Source organism: Lithohypha guttulata (assembly GCF_036872675.1).
Source record: "Lithohypha guttulata strain CCFEE 5908 chromosome Unknown scaffold_4, whole genome shotgun sequence".
Classification (NCBI taxonomy): domain Eukaryota; kingdom Fungi; phylum Ascomycota; class Eurotiomycetes; order Chaetothyriales; family Trichomeriaceae; genus Lithohypha; species Lithohypha guttulata.
Window position 1 is genome coordinate 2,677,692 of NW_027042753.1, and position 14,741 is coordinate 2,692,432.

At 49.6% G+C, this 14,741-nt stretch overlaps 5 protein-coding genes across 5 annotated transcripts; 3 read left to right on the forward strand and 2 right to left on the reverse strand.

Annotated features, from left to right (window-relative positions):
* Nucleotides 1-836: 836 nt before the first annotated feature.
* LTR64_006133 (uncharacterized protein) lies at nucleotides 837-6,143 on the forward strand (the record flags this gene model as incomplete). The annotated part of the gene is made up of 2 exons (XM_064900468.1): nucleotides 837-1,019; nucleotides 1,044-6,143. 2 exons carry the CDS (start codon nucleotides 837-839, stop codon nucleotides 6,141-6,143), a joined length of 5,283 nt encoding a protein of 1,760 aa, XP_064753780.1.
* A 1,548-nt stretch (nucleotides 6,144-7,691) lies between these two features.
* LTR64_006134 (uncharacterized protein) lies at nucleotides 7,692-9,119 on the forward strand (the record flags this gene model as incomplete). Its single annotated transcript, XM_064900469.1, has 2 exons — nucleotides 7,692-8,607; nucleotides 8,695-9,119. The coding sequence occupies 2 exons, from the start codon at nucleotides 7,692-7,694 to the stop codon at nucleotides 9,117-9,119; spliced, it is 1,341 nt and encodes a 446-aa protein (XP_064753781.1).
* A 374-nt stretch (nucleotides 9,120-9,493) lies between these two features.
* NOP1 (Small subunit processome complex component) lies at nucleotides 9,494-10,669 on the reverse strand (the record flags this gene model as incomplete). The annotated part of the gene is made up of 4 exons (XM_064900470.1): nucleotides 9,494-9,552; nucleotides 9,609-10,278; nucleotides 10,363-10,502; nucleotides 10,552-10,669. The coding sequence occupies 4 exons, from the start codon at nucleotides 10,667-10,669 to the stop codon at nucleotides 9,494-9,496; spliced, it is 987 nt and encodes a 328-aa protein (XP_064753782.1).
* Nucleotides 10,670-11,021: 352 nt separating this feature from the next.
* LTR64_006136 (uncharacterized protein) lies at nucleotides 11,022-12,695 on the reverse strand (the record flags this gene model as incomplete). The annotated part of the gene is made up of 2 exons (XM_064900471.1): nucleotides 11,022-11,890; nucleotides 11,936-12,695. The coding sequence occupies 2 exons, from the start codon at nucleotides 12,693-12,695 to the stop codon at nucleotides 11,022-11,024; spliced, it is 1,629 nt and encodes a 542-aa protein (XP_064753783.1).
* A 1,088-nt stretch (nucleotides 12,696-13,783) lies between these two features.
* LTR64_006137 (uncharacterized protein) lies at nucleotides 13,784-14,309 on the forward strand (the record flags this gene model as incomplete). Its single annotated transcript, XM_064900472.1, has 2 exons — nucleotides 13,784-13,856; nucleotides 13,927-14,309. 2 exons carry the CDS (start codon nucleotides 13,784-13,786, stop codon nucleotides 14,307-14,309), a joined length of 456 nt encoding a protein of 151 aa, XP_064753784.1.
* Nucleotides 14,310-14,741: the final 432 nt, after the last annotated feature.

Consider the following 14,741-nt stretch of genomic DNA (forward strand, 5'->3'; position numbering starts at 1 on the left):
CTTTTTGAACGGCATCTGGCTCGTGGTGCCCAGCAGTAAGCTCAACGTTAACCAGCACAGATCAAATACTGATTGCAGTAGAACTACTGTACGACAGCAGCGCGGCGACGATGGAAGCTTTCGCAGGCTGGCAAGAAGTGAAGAGGATATACCAGTCGACCACACCGAACGAAGAGCCAAGCATGAACGGGCATGTCAAGTCAAACTGAACAGGGTTTGAAACAGGTCGAAACGTGACCAACCAAGTTCTTATCGGATACGGAGCGGGCTAGTCGGGATACCTGGTCCATTGCAAGATTGTCTCAGTGTGGTAGGTAGTAAGTGACAGGCAACTCCGATTGTATGTGCTCGAAGCAATCGGCGAGATATTGGATGTTATTGAGCGTCGCCCAAGAAGGTGATATTGAGAACAACGATATCAAAGATCAACAACATCCTCCAAAGAATCGCAGGCGAGAGAAGCTTTGGAGCCTCAAACTCAAGCCTAATCGGGGCGTTCAGAGGCTCCAAACGTGGCTGCCGGTTGCTCTGGGCAGCACCCGAAAGAGTTTGACGTAGCCAATGATTACACCACCAAGATTCGCATGTTGATCTGGTCACTTGTATTGCGCAAGCTTCGCCTGGGCTCCACGTACAGTACGGTGCCGATAGACGATTTCACCTTGCATATCTTGGGTGTCCGAAACGTCTGTAGTTGTCACTGAGTTTGAGATAGTTGAAGAACCAGACGTCGCGCACGCACCACCACGACTTACATCAATGTCCCTGGTCGAGTCTCAGATGGTCCTGAACAAACATCCGCCTCGTTGAGCTCGGATCTCACATGCCAATAGCCAATGCCCGAACTTGCCTCAACGCGCAAGACAACCACCGACTCGAGAAAAGACCGCCAGAATCCTAAGGCTCGTGATGTAGGGAGGAAAGGCACAACCATCATTGGGCCTGCTACAATTCAGGATCGCATCCTGAAGTGGCAGTCCGTCAACGAAACCGCCGCTGTCGACCCTGATGCTCTCAGCGTACATTCACAACCTCGTTCACAGTTTTGTCGAACACCTGTTCGCCAGCGATCGCCATCAGCAGAGGCCCCAACCGAGCAGCATTCACAATCCACACCTCGAAGGCGGAGCACGAAATGGGTTCAGCAGCAGAACCAAGCATGGGTGAAGAAGAGACGGAGCACAAGAGGTGACCAGAAGAATACCAGCAACCAAAAATCAGCTCAAAGTGTTCCCAAACCAGAGAGTCCCCCTCAGGAATCACCACATGACACCAGCAGTCAACAAGCTCGCAATGTCAACAGTAGTCGTGCTGAAAGAGAAGAGCGCCGAAAGCGCAGGAGGGAAGCTCGTGCTAGAGTTAGCGGTGAAAATGCTCTCGTCGAGGATGGCATTCGTGTTTATGCAAACCCTGAATCTAGGCTTGCCTCGGAAATCAACGACGCTGGACATGCATCAGCACGAAGCATGGAAAGTGCAGAAGGGGAGGAACCGTCAGTGTCGGAGCATGTAGGTCGACTCAATATAGAACACAATGGGATCCTGTCGAGCGAGCAAGATAGGCCAATCACTCACCAGGCTCAACCCAGCAGATATGCGCAGACACTGGGTAGGTCGCCGTTGAACGAAGAGACTGCAGAGCAACCTAAAACTCGAAAGCGAGCAGTTCTGATCAAGACGAGAGAAATACTTACCGGTCGGAATGACCTGCCACCTGCACCGACCAACCGCATTCCAAGCATTGAAGCATGGCTTGATGACCAGCCTCACCTGACAGACCCCTTTGTTGATGCCGAGCCCGTCATTACGCCTCTTCCCAGCGACATTCCAAAGCCTCTGAAACACCGTTCAGGCCACAAAAAGGCTTCCGTCAAACCATCAGAACCACCTATACTCGAAGTGGAGAATCCGAACAAAATCTGGGATGCTATCAGTCCACCCTCACCACTGGGGGTCCGCGACAGTGCGCCGAATGTATCACGTAGGTTATTCAGCTTCGAGGTATGTGACGATTCAAGCAAGGGCGTGAATTCCGCGCCTCCGCAACCCGATAATCTTGCGCAAGGCAATCATCATACATCAAACACGCGACTTACAGATGAGAGGTCCACTCGTAGGCGACGTGAACGCAAGCAGGACGAAACACCACCACAAGAGAAGCTATCTCCCGCCGATCTCAATCGGCAAGACTCCATCCAACCGGACCGTGACATTTCACCAAAGAAGTCGCAACCTTCGATACCTGTTGAGAATTTTTCTAGAGCGAGCAAAGCTCTCGAGCAAGAGGATGTCGATATTCCACCACTTCGACCTTCCTCGCGAGGCCTAAAGAGAAAGTTGACTACACACGAGGATCTGCTCTCAGTCCTATCACAGCCACGAGCCACAAAGTCTACACGGTCAATGCGAGATGCAGCGCAACCGCAAACTGCTTCAACTGCAACCGTCATTCACGAAGCAATGCGAGCCTTGCAAGAAGAAGAGCCTAAATACACACGAGAGCTGAGGACTCTAGTTGATGGCGTAACACCCGTCTTGCTGCAATCACTGCTGTCGAAAGCGGATGCTGCGGCTACTGCAGGTCTGTTCTCTGACAACAGAGTAGATGATGCCAGCTTCACGCGTCCAATCATTGATATGGGCGTGGCCTTGCAGCGTCTGAAAAACCTGCACCACCGCATCCCGCTTCGGGATCAGGATGTTGAGGGATTGTTGACCTGGGCCGTCACCGCTCACAAATCATATTCAGATTATGTGAAGGCCTGGAAACTAGGCTTTCAAGACGTGATCGTGAATCTTGCTCCGTTGCATGATGCCCAATCGACAGGAGAGGACATGTTAGCGAGAGACATCGATGGCGATGCGATGAATGAGCAAGGACAAAAGGTGGATGTGGCATACCTGCAAAAACGTCCTTTGGTTCGTATCAAGAGAATGTACAAGATCTTCACAAGCATTCAAGATGCCATGCCAAACCACGAAAAAGCGAACAAAGTTGCAAACATGTTTGCCGACCTCACCGAGAGAGCCAAACAACGCCACGGCGAGGAGCAAGGTCGGCTAGAGGACGAGGCGGCAGCTGCTGTTGACCCGACAAAGGTTCGAGACATAAAGACGATGGCTCCCTTGCATTCGGTCGTTGTCGATAAGAAGCGGAAGGTTCGAGCAAGGGACTATTTTGATCTATCAGTATATCATTCTACTGGACAACGTTTGGATTGCAAAATCGAGATAGTGCTTAGAGACGATCCGCTTCCTGGTGGCAACGGCGGAGACATTCTCATCTGTCATGTCGAAGAAGAGTCCAAGTGGTTGCTCTTTCAACCAATACAGCTCACTAACGTGTCATCAAGAAGAGATCATGCAGAGGATGAGCTCGTGCTGATGGTCAAAGGGGTTGCAGGTATTGGAACTACGTGGCTCGAGCTACTAGCGTTGAGAGCTGAAAATTCAACAGCTGCTACGGAGTGGCTGCATATGCTGGGCTCGAATCCTCTTCCTTCAAAGCTAAACCATTCTCCTAGCTGGCACGTACCGATTGAACCACAATGCAGTCCACGGCCGTTTCCAGCCAGTCCAAAGCCACTGCTCAATGCGGCAGCTTTAGCCAACTTGCCCTCAGACATTGATGTTCCTATCGGCGAACCGTCTGTCGTTCTGACCAGAAGGCCACCGCAGGCAAAAGCATCGGACCCGAAGCAAACCGAGCGCAACATCAAGTTGAGTATGGGCGGAGGCCTGCAGAAGCGTAGTCTGCCTGAACACTATCATCACGCAGTTACCACGAATCAGACACCCACACGATCTCCATTAAGTTCGCCTGGACATTCTGTTGTATCAGCTCATGCTCGTGACCCCTCCGTAATATTGCGATCTTCCAGGAAAACAGACATCCGCCGTGGTTCTACCAACATTCATCCAGAGCCGCTGGTTCCTCAGCAACAGTATTCTTCACAGACAATTTCTCAACAAAGCCACTATACTACCTCTTCAGCTGTCCAACGTATGACTAGGGACTCGACAAAGCAGAATAATGTGGAGGTGCAGCATCAGCAGATCCGGAGCAATATTATTGATGTTATCGAGGCTCAGCAAAGTCGGGTGTCTGAACCTTTGATGTCTGGCGCGCTTAACTCTGACATAGCGATCGTGACACCAGATGCCAAAGGTCAGAACGCGACAACTTCACAGCAGAACCCGAGTGAGGAAGTACCACATAGTAAGCACTCTCGAACGAAGTCATCTACACCTTTGACCGAGACGATTCGAGAGCAGTGGGCTTCCATAACCGGTTTGCGAAGGAAGCCACGAGGCAGTTCAATCACACAACATGAGAATCGGCCGACTTTGGGTTCATTACTTGATAATTCGATTTCTTCACGCCCGTCATCGAGGCACGAAGCCTCTACATTGCAAAGCCAGTACGCTCCTGCGACTCCCCCACCCCCACCGGTGCATGGGACACCCTACAACATATCTTCGAGTCCTAAGGCGGCGAAACCAGCCGTCGTACCTTGGACTGGAACAGATGGTGTTCAAGCTATAGGTAAGCCCGAGCATCAAGCATCTAGTGACGAAAGTGGTACAGAGTCAGAAAGTGATGAAACCGACGCCACGTCAGAGATGTCCGAAGACGACTTTCGATCAGAACTCAAGGACGAGCCAACTTCTTTGGTCAATGTCAAGAAGAACAGTGTTTGGCTATCTCATGGGGGGTCGAAATCGCTCTCAAGTCCTCCATCTACTGGAGCAAAGACATTAGATCCATCTGACTCCGCTTCAAATGGACCATACAGACGAGCCCCACCACCATCCTCCTTCCCGGCATACAAGAAAAAGCGAACAATCGCAATGGTCTGTTCGTGGTCAGATCGAGGCGTTTGGGAACCGATTCAGGAAGATGAGTGCTCAATTGTGATCTCACCTGGCCTTGTGCAAGCTTTTCCTATGAGTGCTGCACATTCACAGCCAATGAATGACGCTGATTGGGAGATGGGCCAGAATGAAGCTGCAGAGATCGCGAACAAGTCGCCACTCGTGGAGTTCGAGCTTACACCTATAGTGCCACTGAGGAAGGGCACAGCGCTCGACATCACTATCAGGTCACCACCGACGCTAAACTCAACCATCCGCACGACCAGCAATATTATGTTCAGATCGAGGACTGTCCAAGAATGTGAAAAGTTATACCAGCTAATCAATTGGGCCAGATGCAACAACCTGACGTATGCCCAATTGGCTCGATCCCGAGCGCGGGAACAATCCGTTAGGTTTGTACCTGACGCACCTCAGACTCGGACTCGATCCTGGTTCAGCTTCGGGTCGAAAGAAAAGAGCAGTTACCGTGCTTCCTCGAGACCTCCAACGTCACTTGCTGATACGGCCACAAGCGGTAACAGCGCGACTAGTGCATTCTCCGCTCTGAAGAAGTTTGGTATGAACTCTCCATTCTCAATCAATCGATCTTCAGTGATTCGCAGGCCAGGTTTTGCTGTGACCGGTGATTCTCTGTATTCCTCCAGCAATAGCGGTATAGGCTCTGGTGCAAGCACACCCGTGCCAGCCAGTCAAGCTGGATTCATCCCCGGACCAGACGGGCCAAATGTGCCGCAAACAAGTGCTGAAGCAGCCAATGGGGGAGGTATGGTCAACAACATGAAGATTCGGCTGTTCGTTAGGCAAGGACAGAAATGGGAAGCTCTTGGACAATGTCTCCTCACAGTCCTGCCTGCCGCAATTACAGTAAAGTCACAACATCCGACTCCTGGAACGTCGACAACACCACGTCCGTACCCCCCTTCAGCAATGGTACAGCCGCGGGGCCAACATTATCGTCTTCCATCATCGGGTAGCACACCTCACAGACTGCATGGAGATGGTCGAGAGAAACGTATTCTGATTACTGCTGCCAAGAGGAAAGACGTTGTATTACTGGACGAGACACTGGGAGAATCGTGCTTCGAGAAGGTTATGCAGACAGGTATTGCTCTGAACGTCTGGAAGGAAGACGAGGAAATTAATCAGTTCGGTGGTGTAATGACAGGGAGATCGAGGACATATATGATTCAATTTAGGACAAGTATGGAGGCAAGCTGGGTGTTTAATATGTGCGGCACGTATAGGTATGGGACTGGGCCCGCATGAAGACGGTATCAAATGTTTATACACGTGTTGCCACTCGAGCATGGAGTTATGGAGTTTGGCAATCGAGGGCGGCTTTCTCAATCCTTTCTATTCCTTAGCACCGTCAGATAGTTCGCCGTGGTGTGAGCATCTGAGCAGGACATATACACGAGCATCTGGGCAGTACAAACTGTAGCTCATAATAACCAAATCTTCTGAGTGTGTAAAGGTTATCTCCAATTCAATCTATTGATGTGTATGGATTATGGCGTGGTGAGAATTCCTCCTACTTATCCTCAACAGTTCACAACTTCACGCATTAGATTTGTGAGACCGCCTTCGATTGAGCTTCATGTTCGTCGCAGGCATGTTCTGCTCTTCTCTCAGGTGTTGTTGGCTACTAAAACCCAGCGGTCATGGAGTACTCATAGTTGTAGTGGACTGATATACCCATTGGTACGGAATCTACCCCTCACGACGCACCTTCCCGATTGGTTGGTGACTATGCCAGCGACATACACCCGCTGCTTCACGATGCACAGTTCTTTATGATAATTTGCAATATATCTTCAGTCCCCAAATCAAATAGTACTGCAATACACCACGCCATACCTCTGCGTTTTTCCCAATGAAAACATCTAAACCGAGCCGAAGAACGATAGAATTTGTTCACGTGGAAACTTGGAGCTAGATTCATATGTAAGTGTGATATGAGTTTCGGTGTGCACTGTCGGAGGTAGCAACTGGAGGACCTGCGAACGGAGCGTTTCATAATACTTACCCTCAGCAGGCCTCTAATAATCCGTCGAGCTCTTACCCTACTTATGCAACAATAGTTAGATAGCTGCAAGCTTCTTCTTGAGCTTGTGGTATACTCGACTCCTCCCAACTATGGCCAGTACAACCTTATCAGATTTATCTCCGGAGATTCTACACAATCTGTTCTTTTTCGTTGAAGCTATAGATCTGGCGAGTATAGCTCAGACTTGTCACTTCCTGCGAGACTTTGTAGCTCGGGACGACCTTCTATGGAAGAGGGTCTATCTCAGCACATTCGTATGTGGCCACTAATATCAAGGAGCAAGCGAGGAGGACCATAGCTTTGCGAATTGCGAAATGTGCAGAAGCTGATTTGAGTATTGCAGAATGAGCCGAGACGCACTCCTGAATCGTGGGGACTTGCACTTCGAAACTTAGTTCAAATCGAGAAGATATTGGAGAGTCCAGATCATGATCTTAAGGTATTATTGGAACTATGCATCGAGAATAGGCATAGGCTAATTTCTGTAGCGATCCGCATGGCAGTTCCTTGCCTCACAAATTCTGCCACTACTCCTTTCAACTACAAGCAATCGACCACACACCAATACCGACTTTCTAGCCTCACATTTTCACCACGCCACACGTCGGAGCAATGCTAGCACTCTTCTACGACAATCATCCCTATTCAGACGATGCGGCACACCGTACGACGAACCAGCTAGCAGTATAGCCTTGCGGCAACTCTCGGCTCGGCTCCATGTCTATTCAGCTCTGCCCCTCGAGGTACGCGAAAGTGAATACGTGGACATGCAAGGTGCCCATTATATTCATCCTTATGCTCGAAGCAGACTATACGACTTACGGAAGTATAAGTTGAGCAATTTCTGGGGTCCATTCATGGACGACGGCAGTGGCAGAATTGATTGGGAGAAGGTGCAGAATATCTACATCGTGCTTGGTTATGGGTTGAGGATGTTGATTGAGCGTACTGGGAGTGAGATAGGAGGTAGCGTCACCTGGGGTATGGGTCTTAATGGAGGATCCGACCACGAGATGTGGCAGGGTTTAGCATCAGGATCATTTCCAAGCAAAACAGAGACAACCAACAAGAAGGACGACGATGCACAGAGCAGTGCGGCCACAGCTGGCAGCACAATAGACGGTAGCGATGAAGGACATGACGGCGTACCAACTCTAGAATGGTTCGAGGAGCACTACCAGGACAGAAAGGAGGCTCTGTTCCAGCATGAGCAAGCAGTGTTTGCAACACAGGACCCATACGGTGTGAAAGGAGTCTGGATGCGTATTGTCAACTTTCTCGACTACCACGATTTATTTGCTTTCAATTTCTCAAACCCCCAAATACCGGATCACAGGGAGCGCGATCCAGTGCAAACAGACGAGGCCTATAGGTTGATTTTATTAAAGCTGTGGGTGACGAGGATTGAATGGCCTGACGAAGAAGAAGATCAAGCGGAGGAATGGGAAACTGTTGCAGGCAGTGAGCCATCAAGTCCCGCCGCGACCAGGACCTGCGAAGATCCCGACCCAATGACAGAGAACACGATGAACAGTACCGAAGAGACAGCCGAATCAGCTTCCACACCAACTGCTACACCCGCTGCACCAAAGCGCAAATCGAGATACCCCATCGTCTACTTCGAAGGCCGCTCACGATCCCTGCATGTGCGGTGGGATCCAAATGCAAATTCGCATATTAGAGGTAAGCTAATTCCCCCTCCATATCCCATATGTCTACCCAGATACATGATATCCGGTCCAGGTTCTCACCCATTCTACTCAATCATAGGCCAAGTCCGAGCATACCCTGCACCTGCAATTCCAAAGCACGAACTCGATGTCGACGATCCTATCGCCTCGAGCTCGAACCTGAATCATATTTACCTAAACCAAGCCCAACAAAATCGAACTCCGTCGTACAGCACAGCGGAGAAGATATCCAGCGAGACCGTTACGGGATTGAAGCCGGAAGATGACCTGGTCATTCGGTGGACGACGTGGAGTGTCTTTGGTGGAGAGGAACGATGGCGTAGTGAGGGCGTACAGATAGGTGGGTTGAAGAGTGCTAGAGGGATACTGGGAAATTGGTTCGATAAGGATTTTGACAGGCATGGCCCGTGTGGACCGACTGGGTTCTGGAAAATGAGTGACGATGTGCAGAGGTATGGACAGGGGGCTGGTGTGAGAAGGATATGGGGTGATGATGATGATTGAAGATGTAATTGCATGAGCGTGATTTCATTGGCCTCTTAAGTCTGGATCTTGTTATGGGTGTTTAAGGCTGGCGGCAGACAAGATTTAGATGCAATGTCCTGTCAGTATTTACTCTGGCTTCTACGTATCGCAAGAATTTGTCTTTATAGCAAGATTGTATAACATAGATACAAGCAGTCTGAAAACACGTTGTTCAGGCATTTTGGAATGTACACATACACAGATTCATTCTCTCTTAGCATGGTAGCATTTCACAATGGTGAATCTGCCAAGCCAGCCAGTAAACAGGAACAGTCCTCAGTACACCTTAACACCGTTGCCCTCCATGTACCCAAAGATGACATTTCGACGTGACCCGCTTTGTAAATGTACATCTACTGCTGTGCTCGCTGGTATTTACCAGCAACGATGCAGTGATCTCTCTCGAAGGGTTCTATAGTCAATCGTTAGCAAACAAAATTGATACTTGAAGGGAGCTTTTCATCTTACCCAGAGTAAGCTGTTCCTTCGGCTTAATCCTCTCCTCCCTCATCTTCTTCACCTCATTGGCAAACACAACCTCAGGCTTAGCCGTCGAATCGATACAATTAGCCTTGATAGACACCAACACACCACCATCAACCTTCAAGAACAAATGCGCATTCAACCCCACGATACGCGCCTGATCAGGCTGCGCCACATCCGCAAACACCACATCAACCATGCCAACCAACATCCTATACCGCAACGGGTGTCTCGCATCCTCAATGATCGGAATGACGTTCGTTCTGTGCGTCGCCATAGTAATCAAATCTCTTCCAGAGCGGTGCGAGAACTCGACGGCATAAACTCGTCCAGTTGGGCCCACGATATCCGCGACGTGCGAGACGGATGTTCCGCTTGCTGCTCCGAGGTACAGCACGCTCGCGCCGGGTTTGATGTAGATGTCGTCGAGACCACCGAGGATACCGGCTGCGAGCTTCGATCGGAAGGGGTTCCAGACTCTGTATTCGGTCTTTGTGGCTGCGGGAGTTTCGCCGTCTGTGCCGGGTGTTGGGGGGGAGTCGACGCTGATTCTCTTTTCGTCGTAGACGGATTCGCCAGGGGTGAGGTTCTTGGTTACGAGGAGGTCTTCTTTGCCGCCGCGGGCGACGAAGACGCCGGGATGTCTGTGGGGTTCCTGTGAGTGGTTGTGTCAGTGCTTAAGACTCTGAGTATTGTGCACGCATTTTGGGAGAGTTTTGCGCTTCTTGGAGCGACGTACGATGACGACTTTGGCACCACCTCTGATACCTGGTTTGGCGCCTCCTCTACCACCTCGTCCACCACGATCTCCACCGCGGCCTCGTGGTGCGCCTCTTCCACCACCACCTCTTGGTGCGCCTCTACCTCCAAAGGAACCACCTGAATGATTGTTAGTCTTGAGCAAACCCGCCAAATACGACTGAAGTACCTCTTCCACCACCACGGCCACCTCTGTCACCAAATCCACCTCGCCCTCCTCGGTCGCCAAATCCTCCTCGTCCACCTCTGTCACCTCCACCTCGTCCGCCTCTAAATGGTGGCGGCATCTTCTTCTGTAGGTCGTAAAAATTGGCCCTCGTGTCCGATGCTTGTGTTGTCTTTTTCGCAGACAGGTAACGATGAAGTTGGTACTCGGTAGTATGAAATAATGTGTCGATATTCTTGCTTAACAACTCGATTACGAACTTTTTTGGCTCAAGAATTTTGGAGCTGCAGCTTTGCCGCATGCCACTAGACTCGATTTGCCAAGGCCGAAAAATAAGCTAGCCTGAATGAGAACAACTGAGCCAGAGAAACAAATACCAGCACCATTAAATACCACTATGCACTACATTGCAAGACCTGCAAGACGTCTTCCGATTGAGCTATTTACACAAGTAGCGTCTCTATATATCAAGGTCATTGCCACTGCTCAGAAGCATTAGATGTTTCAGACTCAAACCCCCAATTCTCAAGCAGTCCATATTCTTTATATAGCTCATCATGACCGCCGTGCTGATCCCAGAAATTCTTTCCGTGTTTATACACGTCCATCCAATATTCTACCTCCTCAGACGATATCCCCCTCTCACATAAACGTAATGGTAACAAATCTTCCGGATAGTGGACAAGACAAGGCAGGCATAACTTCTCCTTCTCGTCAGGATGATTAGCGACATAGGTTTTCTCCGTGAAGATGCCGCCGTATTGAACCAGTTGCTGTAAAGTAAGCCGGTCAGCCTGTTCTTGGAGTGATGCTTCTTCTTGTGCGATAGCTGCGCGCTCAGCCAGAGTTTTGGATGAGGCTCTTTTCTGGGTCGTGTATTCGGTGAGTTTCGCTTTTCTTGCTTCTGCACTTCGGTATATCGTGCACAATGCCTCTTTCGTTGTGTGGTAGTTCCTTGCATCCTGATCAAGGCCAGGGTAGTGGTCGACCAGGAGGCGACGTGCCTGTTCGAGATTAAAGAAGTGGACCGTTTTGAAGACTTCTTTCACTTTTACCAGTCGATACGGCATTACGGCAGGATCTGTCAGACTTTCCGCTCCGTGTTGATCCTGCTGGACAGTGTCGTCTTGTTCTATAAATCGCTGCCTTCTGGTGCCCATCTCAAGCGCCGTCTTGTCAAGAGGGTTGAGCGCACCGGACATGACCACATCGATGCTCACAACTTCTTTCGGAATTGGTTCATCGAACGCCATCCATTCGCCCCTTATGGGTATAACGTCGAAATCCCTTTCATCAACCACGCACTGAGTGACTATTGGCAACCCAAGCGCAGGCACTTTAACTAGAGAGGACGCATACTGCGCAGGATAAGTCTTTCCGTCTGTACCTTTTCTACGTTTAGGTTCGGTTGATGCTTGATCGACGTCCCTGGCACAACGCTTTGTCTCTTGAACTCTAGTCTGAAGCGGCACATCTGGCTGGCTGAATTGAACCTTTGGTCTGGCACGAGCAGGCTTCGACGAAGTCTCATTCATTGGCAACCCATTTGCAGGACGTGGAGGAGCTTGTGGAAGAGGCGGACTATGAGCATCATTGTTGGAATTTAGCCTGGTCTGTGTTTTGATTTCTCGTCGATATCGAAGGTTGAGATACTTGAACCAATCAATATTAGGACATCCGGGATGCCGTGCGGCAAGACGAGCCAGGCCGTCAGAGGTGAGCGAACGACGGCTGATAGTAGAGCGAGCAGTCAACGTCTCATACCATCTGTCAGCTTCTCGCATCCAGAGGTACTCGGTCCAGTCAATGACAGGATAGTCGGGCAATATCGATGCAGCCTGGGCAAGTAGCTCTGCGCTAATGTCGTCTCTCTGGCAGATGATGCGAAGTGCATGGTAAAGCTGGTCGGGATCGTCACTCGAGATGCGTTGTGCGGCTAGTTGTCGTGTCTGTGTCAATGTGAGCCTGTTGTCACCTCTAAACGAAGGAGGAGTGAGTCCCCTGTGGCTACGACTACTTGACACTTCCGGAGGCGTATGCGATCGACGGGACACAGGGCCGGGTCCTTTTGCGAATAGTCGAGGAAAAGCATCTGTCTTGGGACTTAGAAGGAATCTGCGCCCAAAATCGCTGCTCCGTCGCGACATTTTCGAGAACGACTTTGTTGTCGTCGTCTCATTCTCGTCAGCGAATCGAACTGTGCTAGGCTTCCGATACTTTGGTTGCCTTTTTGAAGAGTGTCGTCTTTGTCGAATATATTTTTCAATTCTCACGAGCAGAGGTAGTGACAATACTCCTAGTACGCATGCTCCAAACACTTTTTCCGAAGTATCCATCGAAAGCAGAAACGGAAGCGATTGGACAGTAACAGTAATTAGAATGAGCGATACCGAGATGATGTTCACAACAATGAGGCCAGGGGGAGCGTCTGCCATCTTGAAGAATAGAGAGGAAGTTGAAAATCGAGAACAAGACGCTTGCAGCTAGCAGCACTCTTCAATCAGACAGCTTGAAATCTAACAGCACTAGAACGTCTTTGTTCCAAATTTGACTAACACACTGGTCTTTGTTGTGTTGGCCCATTGCCCATAAGCGAGGTGGCAGACATTAATGCGCCACTCAGAGAATGAAGCAATTGAGACATCGTTGTTTGCAACTGCGCGACATATGAATGTGAACCAGAAGAGTGTGGTTGTAGCATTTTTGACTTTGGGTTAAACAAAGTCGACTGGACTTGGGCTGAACTGTTTGTATTAGTGGAAAACGTACAAGATCACGACATTGGAAATTGGCGGAAAGTATAGTGTGAACATTTCGAGGTGTAGGGCTAGAGCAAGAGAATGCGAAAGTTGCGCGAATCCAATTGAGTCAAATTGTACCACGACAGACCTGCTTGCTTAGTTATGAATATCGAGACCGCCAACTCTTCACACAAGCAAGTGTTTTCTTTGTGACTTTCCAACAGCTCAACTGGTGGTAGCCACATTCTGCATGTGTAATGATTGAGATTATCGAGGAGTTGGTCGGACTAGTTATCGAGGTGCTCATCTTGAGACAATGGCAAAGAGCGACTCGTTCAAGACAAAATTCCGATGAGCTCTCGTGGTAATGCACGGACATTTTGTGTGTATTGTATGATAAGCAAGCAATATGTGGTGACGTCAGAGTTGGGGAGAACATAACTGCGAATCATACTCCTCCTCAAGCGTCTGAATTGCTCCTCATCGTGTTCATCATGAGGCTCTCAGCAATATTATACTTCTTTGTGCTGCTCTTTTCATCACAAATCAACGCTGAGATACAAGACAGTATGTCGAATAATCCACTCAATGGTCTGTGCACCCTCTTCGTTGCTTCTAATCTGTTCTTCGCTAACAGAAGCAGTATTCAAGCAGCCACTACGGCTTTTCTCTAAGCAACCTATGACTGGCTATTATCGAGATGGATATTGCCGCACTGGAGCCGCAGACTTTGGGAACCATGCTGTGGCAGGTGTTGTGACAGAGGAATTTCTTGACTATTCAGCGTCGCAGGGCAACGACCTTCGCGTGGTGGGATTGAAAGAGGGTTGCAAGTGGTGTCTCTGCACTTCTCGATGGTTGGAGGCTTTCTCGGCTTATAAAGATGGAAGGATTGGTATGAACGGAGTACCCAAGGTGGATTTGGACGCGACAGAGGACAGTGCGTTGAGGAAAGTCGATCTGGACACGTTCAAACAATTCGCCGCTAAATCGGAGCAACAAGGAAGCAGTGAGCTCTAAAGCATCAGCAGGACATCACAATCGTCGTTTTTGCGTGTGCAGGCTCGTCAGACAGCTTGATGCAATGAAATGTGTCATTTGATGCTTGTATCTCATCTCTTTATGTCCGCACAGCCGTTTCCGGTATGACGCTCGGGTCAAGCGAGGCGAAGCAACAACAGTCTGATTGATACTACGCATGGGGGTGGGCCACAGTCAGCCACATCTTTGTCCTCCTCAGTTTAACAGCATGTACTGACCTGAAAAAAAAAGAGGACGGTCGTCGCTCCTTCAGAGTAATCAGAATCGAATTAAGTCGCAGATGAACTGCAACTCCGCCACGATTGCACTAAAGCATCACACCTGGCAAGCCAAGCATATGCAATCCTCGTGCAGGCTCTCCCATAGCATAACCACTTCCGTAGAAGCGTGCTGAATTTCTGATGCCAGCCA